The sequence below is a fragment of the Nanorana parkeri genome, unplaced genomic scaffold (genome assembly GCF_000935625.1).
Source record: "Nanorana parkeri isolate BGI_ZX_2015 unplaced genomic scaffold, ASM93562v1 scaffold219, whole genome shotgun sequence".
Classification (NCBI taxonomy): Eukaryota; Metazoa; Chordata; class Amphibia; order Anura; family Dicroglossidae; genus Nanorana; species Nanorana parkeri.
In genome coordinates, this window is record NW_017306487.1 from 647908 (window position 1) to 668619 (window position 20712).

The window sequence follows — 20712 nt, forward strand, 5'->3', positions numbered from 1 at the left end:
TCGCGCTAAGCGGCCATCTTAGCGTAGCCCGCGCATGCGCCAGCCTTCCCATCTGCTGTCAGTCTTGTTCATTGCCTGTCCTATTCTCTCTCACCTGTATCTGATCTCCCAGCAATCTACTATTTATGCATCTGCCGTTGCCTAGGGGATTACCGTACAATTCATTCAACATGTCCTGCAGTTCCTCTGAACTTCTATTTCACTCAGTTTTGATGTCCTGATTCATTTAGGCTTCTGACTTCTGGTATCTGCCTGTTACATTGTCAATGTTTTCCCCATCCTGTTGCTTATTCCCTTGTGTAAAGCTTAGTTTTTGTCTGTTTAGTGCTGTCCACGTGAAGCTGTCTGTACACTGGATAGAAATCTATTCCATGTGTTTGTGTCTGAGCAGTCTAAATTAGTCATTTTTTGAGTCTCCTTATTATATGTATTCAGATTGGCTCAGTCTGCAGAGAAAGATATATGACTCATGCAAATATTCTGGATAAGTTATGAATCAGCCATTCTCTTGGTTCATTCATCCCTAGCCTTTGAGTTTGTGCACGCACTGTGCAATTATTATTTGTTAGCATTCTGCTTGTCTTAGTATATATAAAACCCTGTATGTACTTTACCCAGCCTCGTGGGTTTCTGTCCAGCCTCAGCATTAATAATGCAATCAATGGGGAAAAGTGTATGGTCAGCTTTATCCTAGCCTTAGTTTGTATACCTGGCATTTGTGCCTTGTGTTACTCCCTTTCTCTGATTTTCTTTTGATTCTCATTTTAGCAGTTCAGTTTTTATCCCATATGTTATTCTGTTGACCTCTTACCACTGCTGACTGTCTGGATTTGACTATTGGCTTTCCTTGTTGAAAGAATGATTTGATAATATAATACCGGTCCTCTTTAGAAATATATGTTAAAAGTCAAAAAAGTATTAAAATGAGTATTCAGTAGATTTTCAGTCTATGTCTGCTTTTTGTTTATCTGTATTGTACTCTGCACTTTTCTTATGGTATAGTGGAACTTGCCGTTAGTGATAAGAGTTATCTATGACTAATGTTATATGACTCCAAAATGTGTCTGTTTATCTATTTGTCAAGACACTGCCTCTTTTCAGTATGTGCTTATATGGTACAAAGTTTAAATGTTGATTCAGCTTTCTATACAATATAAAAAACTCAGAAGCTGTTCCAATAAACTGAACATAATTTTGAATCAGCCTGCTTGTGTTTGGTTCATTTCTGTGTTCCCCGAGGCCTCGAGAAGAAGGAATCAGAATCCCCCAGCCGTGTGCTCAAAATTTACTTTCACTTGTGAACCCTGGTCTTGTTTGACCTCATTTGTGCCATAACTACCTGTTTAGTTTTGATCTCTTGTCTGTCTGAGACTTCACTTTGTCTGAGCCCCTGGTATAGTGTCGCTCTTCTGGTACTGACCGTTCTCTGCCTGCCATAAGGGAAAGTCAACGCCGTCCAAACTTGATAGCTTCTAAATATGGATGAAACATAATGAGGGGAACTTATCAAAACTGGAGCAACTGTGCATGGCAACCAATCAGCTTCTCTCTTCAGCTTGTTCAGTTAAGATTTGAAAATGAAAGAGAGAAGCTGATTGGTTGCCATACACAGCTGCTCCAGATTTTGTCTGCTCCAGTTTTGATAAATTCCCCTCAATGAGATTCCCCCAAATGTTGGCTAGCTTGGTAAATGCAAAAAGCCCTAGTCTTGAACTTCTGTCTGTCTAATTTATGAATGCTATCGCTCTGCCTGTCTATCTCCAAAATTTTCAATCATGGTTCGCATAGGTCTTCTTATGAATACTGTACGCATAAATATTTTATTGCCAAAATACATCATTAATATTTAATGTAACCATTGGATCTAAAGAGTCATATATTTATGTAGCTTCATGAGAGACTGTCTTACATGAAGATTAAACATGCTAGAAAACACTGATGTATAAAGGAGGAAAGTGACATGTCTCTGAGGTTAGTGCTGTTTTTGCCAGAATGAATATGAGCATCTTAAATTTAAATCTTAGAGCAGACAGGGCATATTATTAGTGCCTGCTGTGAGATGTCTGCTAGACTGTCTGCCACTGTGCTGTGCGTAGAGATAACTCTTCTCAGCACAGTGTGTCAGCTGAGTCAGTTCTTGCATTCCGGCCATGAAGAGAGACAAGGCAGCATGTATTTGTTGGTGTCCAACATGTTTTACCTCTTACTACTACTTCTTGTGCGAGGCCTACAGGGTGTTAATCATTTAGCCTCAGAAATTACTTCTGATCAGAATTTAGTCCTATTATAATGTCTATGTGTTTCATGTGTTATTGTTTTTAACATCACAACACAAATGACAAGCCTCCACAACAAAGACGATAGGAGGCACCTAGACTATAGCCCCTAAATAGAGATGAGCTGTTATGGAACAATACCTAAAAACATCCATAGACTGCTTCCAGACAGTAGGATCGGATAGCACATCTATCAACTGGTAGGTTCTTCTAAGCCAAATCTTCCTGTCAATACCAATGGAAAAGGAAGAAGAAGGATAGTGGTACTGGCAGATACCACCAGTGCTGTTATCTTGGGGGAGAGGGGTGAGGGGGGGGTGTTAAACTGTAATGATTAAAAAAAATCTACCTGTTAATACCAATGGAAAAGGAAGTAGAAGGATAGTGGCAGATACCACCAGTGCTGTCATCTCAGGGGGGGGGTCAACAATGCTTGATGTGTTCTATGCAGTTGTTCTGCCATTTTCTGAACATCAAACTAGATATTTCAGTGGTGACATACCATGCAGTGAAGGGCTTTGATTGCATACGAGCTGCATCTAATTGTTAACACATCATAGACAACTGGACCATTCACACTGAAGCACTGCATATGTTCCATGTTACAGTTCATAGCAAAATAAAAAAGAAAAGAAACAATATATTGCATAATTTCCCATAGAACATTAAAAATGAAAGCTAAGCATTTTCTAACATCCAGAAACCATTCATGGTAAGGCTTCATTCACAGGTGCGATTTGGTATTCCTGTGTCAGGAACTTGTGATCTGATGCAGCAGGAATTCCAAATATTCCATTTACAAGCGGCAGCTGTCACCTATTCAAGTTCAAGTTCAAGATCGGATGACAGCAGCTGCATTTGAAAGTGGCAGAAGGCTGGCAAATGTAATTGTATGTCACCTGAGCATTAACCTGAACGGGTGACAGCTGCCGCTTGTAACGGAAGATTTGGAATTCCTGCTGCAGGAGATCGCAAATTTTGACACAGGAATACCAAATCGCACCAACCTGGTAGGTGTGAATCTAGCTTTAGAGTTTTTCATCACCCACAGGGACCATGGGGAACAAACGTAGCCACCCTCCAGAAGGAAGGACATTGTCAGCACCAATTCAGAGATGATTTGAGGATCTAAACCTGAGTGATACCCAAATAAGCTACATTTTTAAATATAATTTCAAGGGTACTTGAATGCATTTGCAAGATTTGTCACTTCAGGGGTAAAAAGTAATACTTTCTTTCAGCATAATAGAAATAAATAACAGTATCTACAGTCAGGGGCGTCCAGAGGAGCAAACCTGAGAGAGAAAGTTGTCTCTCAGTTATGCTCCTCTGCTCATTGGGCGGGTGCAATAGCCAGCCTACTATTGGCTTTTGCAATTTGAAATAGACGAGGGACGCCGTGGGGGGTGAATGGTAAAGGCGGCACCCCAGGTATCAGTGCGCCTTAGACGGCAGCCTAGTTTGCCTAGTGCAGGGGTAGGCAAACTTGGCTCTCCAGCTGTGCTGAAAATACAAATCCCATCATGCTTCTTTCTATACGGTAAAGGAAGAGATAAATTAATAATTTAAGAGTGAAGAAATATTAGTTCTTATTTTTAATAGTGAAATACAGTTGTAATAGAAGAAGGTAACTAAATTAAACATTCCTTGTTAAATCTTAAGCCCAAAAAAGTTTTGTTCTGCTCAAACCAAAGTCTGTAAAGTTGACTTAGAATATGATACTTTTTCTTGGGACTCTGCAATAGTGTATTTTGTCACATGTTTTCTATTTAACACATAAAAAAATCAGACGTGGTAGCAATAGTATCTGTATTTATGACCTTACCTCAAATTTCTTGTCATAGCAGTTACACCGTGTGTCTAAATATGACTGAGTAGCCCAATAGACTCCATTATTTGACCATGCCACCCAGTCCACTCTGCAATCTAACAAACCTGGTCAGACTCTCTTCTCTTACTCTCCAATATAAGTCTGTGTGTGAATAGTTCTGATGAGGGGTATGGCTGTTACTCAATTACTGTATGTCAACATACAGCACTGCAGTGAGAGAACAGGAAGTGCATTTCCACTAATGGAAAAAGGATATTTCAAGAAATTTCCAAGCAAAAACCAGATAAAAATCAATTAATTAAATGGTTCAGAACCACAAAATGTAAAAACGGTGCAAGACATCCAATGGAGTTTAAAAAAAAACAACATAGCCTTTAGTCACAGTACAAACATGTAGCAAAACCTGCTTGTACAGTAATTCTGTCATGAGGGAAACATAGGTCAATTGCTGACCTCCTTAAGAAAATTGCCTGGCTGGTATGTTGACCCACTGGCTGCAATGCTTTCTAATGCACTAACCTTTAATAGGAAAACCCATAAGTCTTATAAGTCTAAAATGATTTCATACTTGTTCTAGAGATTGAAGTAAGAAGGTCAGCTTGACAATGAGGCAATTAGCATTTTCAAAAAGGGAGGCCAGGAATGGCAACTTCCATGTTCTTCTCACAACAGGTTTAAACGGTCACTTTAAAAATGAACCGGCAATTTACACCTGCGAAAGAGTTCTGGTAGAAAGGATCTAAAAAAAGATTAATGCATGTAAGCACTCGCCAACGAGTTAATCTTTACTTACTTAACAGATGGCAACAAAGGGCCTGTGACCTACTCTTCATGGTATCATCTGCTCCTTCTTGTCCGCTAGTTTACTCGTCATACTGTCTAGATAAAAAAAGAAAAATGGAAAATTCACATTAGCATTTTGAACATTACTTTAGGAAATTTAGCAACTCTCTGTGTGTTCTATTCGTAAATGAACAGTGTGCTGTCAATTTGCCTAATGCAACTCTTGGTTCATCTTGGTTTACAAGTTAATGTGGGCTTTTTTAGGGTTTATATATTTTTTACAATTGTTTAATGAAGAATAAGAAAATGTATCTTATTGACTCACACACATTTCACCCTTTCTTAGTCTAAATTAAAGTGTATAGTAAAAGAAAGGTGTGCTAAGGGCATCGGGTTCAATTCTTTTTCACCCAATTTTCTTTTCTGTGGCATTGTACTCAGGACATTAGGTACATAAAGAGCTGATGGTAAAAGAAAAATGTTTTGAAGCAATGGCAGAAAGCCCTGAATTACAAAAAGCACACATAGCACATATACGTAGCATATAGAGCAACAGCAACTGGAATAACTGGGTTCAAGATAACCACTGTAGATGCAGCTGTCCCACAGAATAACTTCTTCTTTTTGGTAACACAAGGTCGATCATCTTCTTTAAAGCACAACTCCAGACAAACATTAAAAAATAAAAAGAAATAGCCCAATAAAAGATAAAAGGAAAAAAGCAGCTTTTGCTGCAATATTCACCTTTAAGCCAGAACTTTACCCCATAATACTTATTTTTAACCACAAGATGCCCCTGTCTCATGGCCAGCATCATTCAACCTACTTCCTCTGAGCCCAGGTCATCCTCGACCTGCCCCAGCATGTCACTGGACAGTGAAAGAGGAAGGACCACAGGAGTAGAATTTATTAAAACTGGAACAGTTAGAATCTGGAGCAGTTGCCCATAGTAATCAATCAGCTGCTCTCTTCAGTTTATTCAGTTAAGCTTTAAAAAAGATAGATTGATTTGAGGATCTACAGCTGAGTGATACACAAAAAGGCTACATTTTTGTTAATAGTTAGGGTGCTTGAATGTATTTTTAAGATTTAACTCCTAAGTTTAGTGTCGCTTCAATTCCATAATTCAAGTTCATAACAGTTGGTCATAATCCATCCCTTCACTCTTATTTTAATAACCAGTGCAGACATTGTCACCGTCAACGTGATTTGAAATTTTACTAGGTGTGCAAAGGGTGATGGGGATTTCATTAAAAGGAATACTTCATAGAAATGATAGTAATGGGGTAAATTTGAATATATCTTTTTTTATTTTTTGATATATTTTTCAAAAAAATAATATTATTCTTAGTATGTAATGACAATAAGAATGTTAACAAAAACCTTCACTATTTCTATACATAAAGCTCTTACAAAATCCAAATACAAAATGGCAAAATACATATAGTTATAAGCTTCAATGTCTTCTAGCTCATGGTTTCTAATCTAAAAAAAATGGATTATAGTTATGCATGGTAGAACACATTCCTAACCAAGAAGAACATATTGGTATCTTCCATAAGGTCATTTAAATGATAAATGTGACTTATTTGATGCTACTGAGCTGAGTTTTATTTGCTTTGCTCCTCAAATGACAATCAATTCCTGAGCTTATATACCATGGTGTTGAACAGAGGAAAACCCATTTAATAGATTATTGAATGTGGTCATGCTTTGTAAATGCTTTGTACTTACAAGGGCAAGCATAGATCAACAGATCAAATTACTAAATGGTTACTTGATTGATACCTGAATGTTTTTTTTTAGACTTTATTAATACAAATTTAAAGGAGAACTATGGGGTCAGTGTTTTTCCCCATAGTTCTCCTTGGGGTAACGGGAGGACACAAACTAGCGTCCTCCCGTCACCCTAAGCTCAGTATACCGCGAGCTACAGCTCGCGGTATACTGAGACGCCGCACCTGGAGCGGATCCCGACTTAGATGACGGGATCCGCCCAGCTGCGTGAGTGACAGCTGGCTCTGCCTATCTAGAGGCAGAGCCAGCTGTACCCGCCCCCTCTCCCGTCCGTTCCGCCAGTCAGCGCTGGCAGATCGGAGCGGGGAGAGGGGAATCCAGCCCCTCCCCCTGTCACGGCAGAGACCCGTGACAGGATCGAGAGGTGAGGGAACCCGGTATGTTTTCCCTCACCTCCCGATCTACTGAGCCGACCTGTGACAGTCTCATTGTCACAGGTCGGCTTAGAACTATGACGTGAGTGGAAATCACTCATGTCATAGTTCTCCTTTAATAGAAGAAAGGGACCTCATGATTATAATGATGTGGTGCATATATCACTGTATACAGTATATTAGCTATCATCTAAATATACAATATAAACACTGAATGCTTCAACATAATCAAACAAAGCTAAACTAAAACTAGCCATATATGCAGCAATAGGATCATTTGGAAAAAGGCTGGCCCTTTGATGTGCCTCATTCCACCTCAAAAAACCCTCTAACATTTAGTGGGGGGAATCTATCAAAACTGGAGCAGACAAAATCTTGAGCAGTTGCCCATGGCAAGCAATCATCATCTCTCTTCAGTTTGCTCAGGTAAGATCTGAAAATGAGACAGATAAGCTGATTGGTTGCAGTGCAAAACTGCTCCAGATTTTGTCTGCTCCAGGCTTGATAAATTCCCCCCAGTGTGTGTTAAGATACCTATTGAATTTGAGTGCTGGAGTATCAATAGAGGATTACAGAAGTTTGGATGCAAAAATTCCAACCTACTATTTTGCTGGTGATGACGTCAACAGACCCCTACATGTGGATGTGGTTCTCAAGATAATATCATAGTGCTATTTCAATATAGACAGTAGATGACTACAATATTGTACACAAGCTGCAGTCTGTGCTTTAAGCTGGTCATAGATTGTGCCAATTTCAATTTTTTTAAATCACATTTTCAGACAAACAGTGATGATGGCCATCACTGTTTACGTATTCTGACAGCGGCGCGCCACAAAGGTTAAGGCCACTAAGTCGGCAGTGAGAATATTAGGAACTAGTGTAAACCAATCCACCTCAACGCACACACAGACCAATTCTATTCTTCTTATATGGTAGAGCAATTCATGTGACTTCCACCTACCCTGGAGAATCATACATCCTAGAGGAAGACCGGAGATTCATGCATCCTGGAAATGTTATGACTTCCTCTGTCTCTACAAAACATGACCCCTGTATTTGATTTGAAAAACATGGTATATGCAAGGTAACTGAACCCCAGGCAAAACATTTTAATTTTTTCTTATTTCGGTTTACTAAGCAGAAGGGTTGTTAGGTTGTAATTGCTACAACAATAAACTGGCCTCACGAAGAACGTTTAATCCATTTACTGAACAAAAACCAAAATCTATACTCACAAACAAGTGTAAAATATTGCGCATATAACAGCTAAACCTGTACCAGGCAGGAGAAAAGCATTGAGCAGGCAAATTTCCACAGCACACCTATAGCGTCCACACAGCAGGTTGTGTAATGGCTGATGCATTTCTGGGGTCCCAACCCTTTTCATAAGAGCCATGGGTTTTAATTGTTGTTTGTGCCCCTCCCTCCCCTCCCCCCCCCCATTTTACCTCTAGATCTCTCCTGGTAACAAATTTCAAAGTTTAGATTATCAATCACTTTCTCTCAAAGTGGCAATAGCCCCCATGAATAAAATTGCTAGAGTTTCTAACTCTGTTTAGGACTAGACACTATTTTTGGGTAGTTCCCTTTTAATCCTGAGCCTAGTAAATGATCATACAGTATGTACACTTTACCATGCTACATACAATTGCGTTTTTACCCCTCTGTGCATCCTGTCACTGATTTTCCTTTCTTCTCGTGTCTAGGTGGTCCTTGGCACCATAGCAGATACATACTTATACATAGGGATACATATATGTAAATGGTATATGCAATTGTTGATATACTTGTTTCTTAGTGTCACAGCTTTCACCAGCACTTACTCATCTATTGTTTTAAATTTTGCTGACACATTAAGAATTAAGTTTGAAATATTAAGAATTTGTTCTACAAGCAATGCACCATAATTTATACAATGTGGTAGTTTATTGGTGAGATTTTCACTTAGGTGTGAGCAGCTTTATAGGGTTATTTATAGACACATTGTTTCAAGTGCCAAAGATTTTCCTTTTTTGATATTTTACTTTATTGTTACCTATTTTGTATTGATATTGTGCCCATGTATAGTATACGATTTAACATGGTTATTGCTGCTATTGTTTGAACTAAACTTCCATTGCAGGGCTTTTTTCCCCTATACAACAAATGCCCACTTTACAGTACTGGTGTACCGGTGAGTGTTTGGTCTATTTCAGGGCAGGTCACTACTTGGGGGTGGGAAAAGGACACATTTATCCTGCAGCTCTCTAGGGAATAGAACTACACAATTCTATAAAAATTTACCACAATCACTAAGACCTTGCAAATCTGATTTATTTCACACATCCTGTCCTACCATGATTGTCTGAAGTTTTATGTACAGCTCTTGCTGTATGCATCACACACTGTGCTTCATTGTATGTTTTTAGAGTGGTCACCATGCTGGAGAGGTTGCAGGGGTGTATAGTATGCACACAAATGGCAGTATGTTCTGAGCAGTTGAAGGAGTCGTAGGAGGATGTGTTCATGTGTGACAAAATTTGTCACATACCAATGCATTGTTTTGAGTGTGAGAGTGTGCATCCTGTGCATACGTCTCTGCTATACATTTGTCTTTTACAGTCTTTTGCATTTTGTTCATTGTCCCCCAGATTAAAGACATAATAAGTAGGTATTACTCATTATAACAAACCCTTTAGTCACTGATTACAATGAGATTTCTTTAATGAACCGAGAGAAGAATCCAGGCTATGCTCTCATACATTATTATTCCTAATAGAATATTCTGAAGGGCTGCACATTAAAGAGTAGGATAAAGTGCATATATTGTGCTTGTTTACACATGGCCAAGTAAAGCAACAGACCAAATAACAGCATAAAATATAGAATTGGCATAGTACATGATTTCTCACAATTAAAAAGGATTTAAGTGAAGCAAATAAACAAGGTACTAATGTTCTCCAGTACAATTTGACACCGAAGTCAGAACATTTCCCCCATTTACTTTATAGTATATCTAAAACCATAACCTTTTATTTTAATTTTGATGAGTAGAAAGGGTTAAAACCCAATGTTAGCCATGTATGTCCCATTATGGAGATTCCCCTTAACTATGTGCCCTATGGACACAACAACAACTAAGAGGAAATCCCTTTAAAGTGTGGGAAATGCCCTTTTAGACAGTTCTTACCAAAACAATTGTCCCCAATGGAAGATTTGCTTTCTATTCTTGCTCTGTGACAACTCAAAATTTGGAATTTCTCACTCACTTTTACTGTCACCAGTGAATCTCCCAAATGGGGGTACACACAGCAATAAATACCTGATAGGGGTTCAACCCCTCCCCCTCCCATTTAAACCTATATAAAAATGTGGGTTTTAGATACATTTAGACCTACATTGTATGTAATTCTCTGCAGAATACACATAAACAGCATAGAAGGTCAGCAGGAATGTGCTTTCTAAACCCTGTGCTGTGTACCTTGCTCTTTTCTTTTGCTTTCTTGATATCCATATCTAAACTACCAAGGCAGGTTTTAAATAGACTGATGATGACTATGAGAAATGGCTTGTTAAAGGGATCTTTTTACATTTGACTGGTGACAAATATTTGGTCCTATGGTCAATGCTGTCACCAATATTATCAATTCAGCACTCTTTATTGAAGAGTGACTTTGGATTGTATGGTATTTGATTTTTACACAAGTTTCATTGGAATCTCCCAAATGAGGGCATTGACAGCAAAAAAGTTGCCAGAGTTGCCAAACGTTTTGCACTATCCAAAGGCTTTAAGAGGTGGTCACCCATGCACAGGAATGGATTTGACATGATCCCAATTTGTATATTGGATGCATCATGCTCAACAAGGAAAAACCACACCACATGGAATCTAAGATGATGGCAAAAGTTGCCGAGATACAGCATATACTATCATTCCTTTGCTACATACTGTATATGAAACATGTAAAAGCATCATATAAAAGCAGTATTTGTTTTACAAATACAGTAAATAAATGTATCATTGCATTAACCTGTGTTACTCTTTTACAAACTTTATACTTGCTTACAAAGTATTCCTGATGGAAACACTCAACACAAATCTGTTCAGAACTGTATCTCATGTTTCCAGTATGTAAGAAATCCTCTTTGAAATGTTTTATAGGTACAGTATTTTTCCAAAAATGTCTTATTTTTGTAAACCTTTATCAATACAACATCCACAGACAGCCAAGTACTTCCGAAATATGTTAATATTTGCATGACTAATGAACTGCTTCTGATTACAACATATGCAAATGTGCTTAATTTTAAATCTGGTTAGATTGCTTTCAAACCTTTCATCCCATCACATAAAAGGAAGAAAACACCAGTTCTGTGGAGCTCATACTCATTCCCTATTCTCTTTCAGAAGGATGCATTCTTGGATAATTGCTAGAGAAGACACAAAATTGCAAAACACGTTTTGAACATTCAGAAACACTAAACTGGCAGAATTAATTTACTGTATAAAATATCCCATGTGTTTCAAAAATCAGCATAGCAAGTCTCAAGTAATCAATTAAAAACAGATCTGTTAAGAATTTAATTTTGTACATATTAAACACATTTACTGTTACCCAGCACATAAAAATATATTTTATTATATATTCTAATTGGCATGATAGAGGATATTTAAGATGATTTACTGGCTGTGGTAAAGACTTTTCATGGTTTTGTTTTTTTACCCCAACTCCCAGCAGCATAATACTTGACAGAGTACATATAACTACAGCAGTCATTTAGCCAAAGTACCTTACGTTCTTATGAGCTTGTCACAATCAGGAAAACATGCAGATTCTGTGGACAGTTTGGCCGGAAGCCAGTGACACTACCAGTAGGTTTTTTGGTGGAAACCTCAGCACCGTAGGGGGACCCATGCTGTCACAGGCAACACATTTTCATGGCATTTAAACCCAGGGCACCCGGTTTAAATAAACAGGTCAAACTTCTTGGCAATGGCACTGCTCCTGCTGCTTATGGAAGGGGCAGTCCAACCAAAACTGTTTTACTTTTTGATAAATACTGAGTTAAAGTATATCTTTTGTTTTGGATAGAATGTAGAAGGTTTAAAACCCCTTTTAGTCCCAGTGAGAATGGTCACAAGGACAAACAGAGAAGGTAAAACTCCACAGTGGGACACATACAGCAATACAAACCTTCTACATACTGTTTCTCACTCTTACCCAAAGTAAGTACAGAAGGGAGCACAGCCAAAGCGGGCACCATGTATATCCAATTAAAGAAACAGCCAGCGCTCCTTAAACACTATGGGGATATTTATAAAAACTGGAGCAGACAAAAACTTGAGCAGCTGTGCATGACAAACAATCAGCTTCTCTCTTCAGTTTGTTCAGTTAAAATTTTGAAAATAAAACAGAGACGCTGATTGGTTGCCATGCACAGCTGCTCCAGTTTGATAAATTATCCTCTGTGTATTAAAACAGACGTATATATTGTATTTATATATCTATGTGGAAGCTACACTGTCCCATCAAGGCCCCTCTATATAGTGTGGTCCCTAACTCTAATCTAACAGAGATCCCACCCTGGGATGTACACAGTAATATATATGCTACTAACACCTCTAACTGGCCTGACAATTCTGTAACTGTCAAATAATATAGATTCCTGGTACAACATGCAGTGTAATGCAAAATTCTTAAGGTGATTCCCCTAAAGAATTAAATAGCAAAGACAACAACATGTATGAAACTATGAACAGCCAGTTGCTCCCCGTATGCCCACCAAAATAATCTTGCCTCCTTGGTCCCTGGTCTTTACTGTTCTATAGTTCTATGTTCTGTAGACTTCATCACTCTGGGGTCTATTCACAAAAGGGTGAAGAGTTTGGAGAAGGCAGGAGAAGTGAACAATCTAGGACAACATAGCTGATTTGGAAAAATTCTCCTATTCAGTAGACATGTGCGATTCGTTTCGTTCCGAATCGAAATTCGGACGAATAAAAACTCTTCACCATTTGTGAATAGACCCCTTTCCTCTTTCCTTTTCCACAGCCTTCCTCTCCAGTTCTCCAACCCAAATAATTAACTATTTTAATATGTTTTGAATACATAATGCACATCTTTAATCATAAGCATCTAATTTATCAAGACTTCTGTTGTAATTATCACATTTATAATCTCTGTAACCTTCTATCATCACTTTTACAAATTGTCTTTATTGCATTTCCCTTTTGTTACACTATTTAATATTTATTTCAATAAGAATCACTAAAAGAAAAATAACACCTTTCATCTGTTTTGACACATGAAATGGGACATGGTTTTTCTGTTTATTATGGTGAGATATTAACTCTGATATTAATCCTTTAATTGTATTTTTATATAATGCTCTGTATTACTATGTGTACTTGGCATGGTTTTACACATGATTATATTTTTTAACAGAGGTAATGTGGCAACTAGGCAAAGTAATTCTGTTAACTCTTTATGAATGGTCTAACAATGTGTTCCCATTTATATTTTATTTATCTGAATAATTAAAATATATTCTATTTGAGGAGGAAAAGAATAAATAGTTTAAAAGAAGATTGTCCCTTGTAGATTAAGCTTTAAAAAGATTCAAGGTTCAATTGACTACTAACATCAGGGAAAGAAAGCATCTGAACAAGGCAATTCAAACCTAAAGTACATTCACCATTTCTATTAGAGATAATGAAGCACCTGTTCTTCATCTGACATCTCTACAGGGGCGGAACTAGCGGCGGTGCAGCTGCCCCAGGGCCCAAGGCTCGGGGGGCCCATTGACAGGGGAGGAGGTGGAGCCCAGGGCCCAGCAGCGCAAGTCAGGTGGGAGAGGGGGCTGGGCCCCAGCAGAGCCAGTCCAGCAGCGGAGGAGGCTAGGGCCCAGCAGCACCGGTCCGGTGTGTCTCTGGCGGCCAGCCCACCTGAGACAATGCAGAGCCCACTATAGAGAGTCTCAGGTGGACTATGCAGGATCTATGGTGGGCTCTGCAGGGTCACTCTCAGTTGGACTATGTGGGGTCTCAGGTGCGTTCTGCAGGATCTCAGGTGGGCTGTGCGAAGCCTGAAGATGGTCCTGAGTCCAGTGCATTACTTAGTCCAGATTCCAGTGCGTTACTAAGTCTAGAGCATTACTAAGTCCTGAGTCCAGTACGTGACTAAGTCTAGAGTCCAGTGCGTTACTAAATCCTGAGATCAGTGCGTTTCTAAGTCCAGAATCCAGTGCGTTACTAAGTCCTGAGACCAATGCATTACTAAGTCCACAGTCCAGTGCGCTACTAAGTCCAGAGTCCAGAACGCTACTAAGTACAGAGTCCAGTGCATTACTGAGTCCTGAGTCCAGTGGGTTATTAAGTCCTGAGTCCAATTCATATACTGTTTTGCATTGCTGTATAATGTATTGCTGGGATTGGTAGTCCCCCTACAAGCGGTGCCATTCTGCATTAGAGTGTAAGCTCCTCTATACAGAAACTAATGTGATTGGTTTAGTGTTCTTTGTACAGCACTGTGGTATATGTCAGAGCTATACAAATGTATAATAGTGTGAGACTGTGGGGGGACAATAGAGTGTAAGCTCCTCTGGTGCGGAGACCGCCGGGGGGGGGGGTTTGGGGGGCCAGTGAGATCCCCCTCCTCCCCCCCCCTTCCCCTTGGGAGGGAAGGCCCAAGATAAAATCTTGCACCAGGGCCCTTTGTTCCTTAGGTCTACCACTGCATGCCTCAAAAGTAAATTTTGTTGCCACGGTATTGACTGAATCCACTACGATTAGACACCCAAATTACATAGGAAAACAACCGCTTTGTTCCCACGGAAGTGTCACATGAAAATCACCATGAGGAATGTAAACCAAAAATGCAATAATTCCCTTTTATGTAGGCATCTCAAGGGATTTTCCTAATGTGGTTGTAACTAAAGCTTTTCTGCTCCGGAATTTACTTCCTCCAAGTGAACCTTTGTGACACGGTCCTCACTAATATGTTCAGGAGACATTTTGAAGACCATTTTTGTGAAACAAGCTCTTTGCATGATACACCAGTTAATACTGTTAACCTTTACCTTTCTGCTTCCCCATCTCAGATAAAAGGCATAGATTTTAAGGTGTCACCTTAATTAGAGGCTATTTCAATTCCTTTCAAGCACGGCAAATACCACAAGAATATAAATCTAAAGCTGCAGAACAGAAGCATTTACGTTTGGTATTTCTCCCTTTTTAAGATAACTAAATCATTTTATGTGTGGTCCCCTTTCTTCTCTGATGCTCTCCTGGGATTCTTCATTCTCAATAAATGCATTAACTTGGCTATGCAGCTACATACACCATTTAAAAAAATAGGCTGCCATTGCTGACCTCCTTTTGGAAATGCTTGTTTCCTGGCTAATGTGCTACTATTAGCATACTATTATTTTAATATAAATATCTGCTGAAAAATACAGCTTTGTCTGTGCCTACACTCTCCAGGACATCATACTGTTAAACAGCACAAGTTTAACAGTAGAAAACAATGAACGCTTCCATTGCATTAAAGCCCATCTACTAGCAAACCAAAGAACTGCCTCCACACTGCAAGGGCTAAGTGCCTGTTTATGCCTAGGGGACCAGAGTAAAGCACTTTTACTTACCTGATCTCTGCTCCTCCAGAGGTCAGCGCTCAGCTCTGTCCCCTTTGCTCCGACTGTGGACTATCCCTCAGCATCCTCACATCTAATGTAGCTCCATGGAACCTGCATTAGACATGATGACAGCAGTTCTTAGACTGCTGGAGCAAAGTGGAAAGGAGGCCGTGGGGACTGGTCGAGCAGTGTGGAGAGATTTGTTGGTAGTGGGGATCAGTTAAGTATAGTAGCCTTTTCTTAACCTTTAAAAAAAAGAGCACTTACAGTAACTCTTGCAGTACTGGGGTAGCCCCTCTGCCCCTTCGGTAGACCACCCCTTCCTGAAGGTGCAATCTGTCCCATTCTCGGTGAATCAGTTTAGCCTCTTTGGGATAGTCTGTCCACAATAACTCCCTATTGTTATTCTGTAAGGCCTCCTGAGCCTGATGAAGAGGTACTGCTGAGACCCCGAAAGCGCTTGTATTGGATGGACTTTTTGCTTCAAAACTTTTGGTGTGCTGGTGACAATCCTTTCTAGATCAGACATAAATGTAGACCCCTTTATATGTACTTTATGCAGTTAGCAGCACAGGCATACCACACCAGAAGCCATTTTCTTTCACAAAACGGATTGTAATCTATATAATGATAGCATTGTTATGTTACCCGTTCATGTTACCTTTAAGAATTGTAGATACTGGACTACATTGTTAATTCACTCTGATGAATATGGATGCTGGACTGTTCTGTGAAGAAAAGCTATTTTGAAAATGTTCCGCACTTTGTGCATTTTCCTTAGAGGGAAGCTTTAGCACATTTTAAAAATGGGATTTTTCAAGTGGTATTTTCATTACGAGCAGCTTTTTTTTACAGGAAGGCATTGTTAGCAGAGGTTTTATAGGCACAGTTTATCAGCTAATACCAAAGAAGGAATTGAATAATACCTTTACCAGTCATGAAACTGTCCTTTCATTGTGTAACTTGAATGGTGGCCTTACATTCCAACATCGTTCTGTTGCTGCGCGTTACACAATCTAAATGAAGACGATAACTCTGAGCTGACAGGCCCTTTGATAGAGCCAGGCAGATTAGAAAAAAGACAGACGTTTGTCACAGCGCAAATAAAATACAATCATACAAGTTACATATTTTAGAACTGAATTCTTGGCAGATGTAAATGTGTTCATTGTTCATTAAAAGGATATTTCACAGATTTTTACATATACTGTAACTAGCATAAGTACCTGACTATACCTTGATGTCAGTCTCCTGTAATCCAATCTACAGCAGCACTCAGACAAGGTGAGGGAGGAGCAGGACTAAGAACCAATCAGGGCTTACTTGCTTGGTACAATGCTGTCAGCAAAAGGCTTACAGGAGGAAAGCATAAGGTTTACCTCATAACTATGCTACTGCACTTTCATTGTCCACTGGGCTGGGAAGGGTCCTGGACCAGGCTGCACTGCTCAAAGGGTATCTATGTTCAAAAAATAAAAATAAATCTGTATTTCTATATTGAATCTCCATAACTTCTATCCCACTCCTTATAACCATATTGATCTAGAGACAGAAAAAAAAGCTGGCCGCACTTGAAACTCTCTGAAGCATTTCAGTCAATCATGGGCTTAGTCATAGAGAGAAATCTGCCATGGGTACTTCCACCCGATCAGCTGTAGCATGGTTGTCCCCCACACCGCAGCTGCATGTAAACAAAGGTGTGGGATGCTTGTGCTGATGTCATTTACCTAATATGGCCACATATACATACCAAAAATAGGCATGTAGCCATATACAGGCCCGGATTCCCCACAAGGCCACCGAGGCCCGGCCTCGAGGTGGCACTTAGCAGAGGGGCGGCAGCGGAACTACATGTTCCGGGCGCCGGGCGGTAAGTGGGGAATCCGGCCGTTGGTTAACAAGTGATTGCTGCGTTGTCGCCGCAATCACTTGTAATATGTGTGCAGTCCCCTCCCCCCGCACCTACCTCTCTCCGCTGGTCTTCGGGACTCCATCCTCCCCCGGCCGCCGAATCTCTCTCCTGTCCCTGCCGCTGATGCGGTGAGCAGAGCAGCGGGGTTAATACTAACCCTGCCGCTCCGTGTACACAGTGAGAGGGGAGAACTGTGCTCTTCCCCTCTCACCTGTCACAGGAGTTCCAGCACAGTACTGTGCTGGAGCTCCTGTATTGGAGGTGACAGGGTCAATAAAGAGAACGTGTCACCTCCAATTGCTATCACACAGCGGATTGTTTTCTCCTGTGTAGTAGCAATAAAATTAAGTGAAAAAAAATGATAAAAAATAATAAACAAAGAAAAAAAAAGAAATAATAATTAATTTTAAAAAATAAAAAAAGTGATTAAAAAGTAAAAAATAAGAAAAATATTAAAAATAATAAGAAAATAATTATGAAAAATAAATCAACAATGAGAAAATTATGAAAAATAAAAAAAGCAAAAAATTAGTTATAAAAAAGTAAGAAAAAATAAAGAAAAGAAAATTAGAACTAACCCTCCCGCCCCTGCCATCCGGTTCCATTCTCCGTTGATTGGGGGGGGCTGGTTGGCAGGGAGGGGGCGCATTGCGGAACCTGGCCTTGGGGCGGCAGGGAGAGAAAATCTGGCCCTGGCCATATACGGTCAATTACATCACTGCATCCCAACCTTTTGCTTATATCAAGCTGAGGGTATGTAATTCCTCACTATAAGCTGGCTGGAGGGATTCAGGAGGGGCTCCTCCCAGGTTCGGCAGAGTTTACAATCACATGTCTGGCTGGCTGCTTTTTGTCCCGGCTCTTTTCCTTCCTGCTCTCGCTGCTGCTGCTAGAAGCTGTACTGCAGACACACATAATAAAGCCAGGCTGGGCTGGGAATAGAACGGAGTACCGACAGGGAGATATAAGTGCAGACCTGAACCCGCACGGATGGAGTTAGTTGTAGAAGGATTTGGGCGTGCCGGGACCGCAAGATCATGTGCGGATGCACACATCAGTTGCCTTGCGACCCCATTGATTTCAATGGGGTACATCCACGCGGCAATGGCTAAAAAAAGGTACATGTACCTTTTTTCGCGACACGCAGTTATAGTGTATGCTCCACAGGGGCGGACTGGGCTGGGGGACAGGGTGGCAATTGCCCCCCGGGCCTCTCTAATGCCTTTAAAAACGGCCCCCGCCGGCGCCGCCGCAGCGGTAATCACTCATTTTTATCTCTCCCCTCTCGGCCGTTCTGCTGCAGCGGGCGAAAGTGGAGAGATAAAAGAAGTGATTGCCCCTGCAGCGGCGCCTGCGGGGGCCGTTTTTACAGGAGGAGACAAATTCTTTCTTTAATGCCTGTGTAGCGATCGGGCTCCTCGGCGGCCACGGACGGCAGCTCCCTCCCCTTTCAGCTGCTATAGGCTGGGAGGGAGACTGCACACGATTGGCCGGCAGCATAGTTATGCTGCGCGGGACCAAAAGGCACAGTGAGCAGGAGACACCATGAGGCGGCTGAAGGCATCGCCTCAGGACATGCAGGCAACTTCACTGCTCCTCCCACCACCCGGAGAGGAAGAGAAGAGGGCACACTACCTGAAGAAGGAAGGAAAAGTACAACTGTAAGTAACTGTTCTTTCTGTGTGATCTCTGCAGTGCATACATGCTGACCTCTACATTCCCATGCTGGCCTCTGCACTGCATACATGCTGACCTCTACATTACACCGCCGGCCTCTGCACTGCATACATACTGACCGCTGACCTCTACATACCCCCATTGACCTCTGCACTGCGTACATACTGACCTCTACATTATAAAGCTAACCTCTGCACTGCGTGCATACTGACCTCTATACGATTACGCTAACCTTTGCACTGCGTACATACTGACCTCTATATGATAACGCTAACCTTTGCACTGCGTACATAGTGAACTCTGATCTCTATATTACACTGCTGTCCTCTGCACTGCGTTACATACCGACCTCTACATTACACTGCTGTCCTCTGCACTGCGTACATACTGACCTCTATATTATAACGCTAACCTCTGTACTGCGTACATACTGACCTCTATACAATTACGCTAACCTCTGCACTGCGTACATACTGACCTCTATATGATAACGATAACTTCTGCACTGCGTACATAGTGAACCCTGATCTCTATATTACACCGCTGTCCTCTGCACTGCGTTACATACTGACCTCTTTATTACACCGCTGAGCTCTACATTACACTGCTGACATCTGCGCTGCGTTACATACTGACCTCTACATTACACCACTGACCCTCTGCACCGCGTACATACTGACCTCTACATTACACTGCTGTCCTCTGCACTGCGTACATACTGACCTCTACATTACACCACTGACCTCTGTACTGTGCGTTATTGCTGACCTCTTTATTGTGCATCATACCACTGACCTCAGTACTCCGCATTGCATCGCTTGCCTCTGTACTATGCATCGCACTGCTGAACTCTGCACTGTGTATTATACCACTGACCTCTGTACTCTGTGTTACAGTTCTGTCCTCTGCACTTTGCGTTACACCACTGACCACTACACTCTGTGTTACACAGCTAACCTCTGCACTGTGCATCAATGCACTGCGTTACATACTGACCTCTTTATTACACAGCTGACCTCTACATTACACTGCTGACCTCTGCACCGCGTACATACTGACCTCTACATTACACCACTGACCTCTGTACTGTGCGTTATTGCTGACCTCTTTATTGTGCATCATACCACTGACCTCAGTACTCCGCATTGCATCGCTTGCCTCTGTACTATGCATCGCACTGCTGAACTCTGCACTGTGTATTATACCACTGACCTCTGTACTCTGTGTTACAGTTCTGTCCTCTGCACTTTGCGTTACACCACTGACCACTACACTCTGTGTTACACAGCTAACCTCTGCACTGTGCATCACACCGCTGGCCACTGCATTACACCACTGACTTCTGTACTGTGCATTACACTTCTGACCATTGCACTGTGCATTACATTGCTGGCCTCTACATGACACCACCAGCTAGATAAGCTCTTCCCTTGCCCGCACATCTCC

The 20712-nt window shown here is 40.9% G+C and overlaps 1 protein-coding gene across 1 annotated transcript in view; it reads right to left on the minus strand.

Annotated features, from left to right (window-relative positions):
• TMEM108 (transmembrane protein 108) overlaps window positions 1-20712 on the minus strand; it is a 152290-nt gene that overhangs the window by 80524 nt on the left and 51054 nt on the right. The window contains exon 3 of the mRNA XM_018555947.1: window positions 4901-4986. Within this exon, the coding sequence (XP_018411449.1) occupies window positions 4901-4940 (40 nt within the window). The 5' untranslated portion in view covers window positions 4941-4986. The remainder of the gene's footprint in view (window positions 1-4900; window positions 4987-20712) is intronic.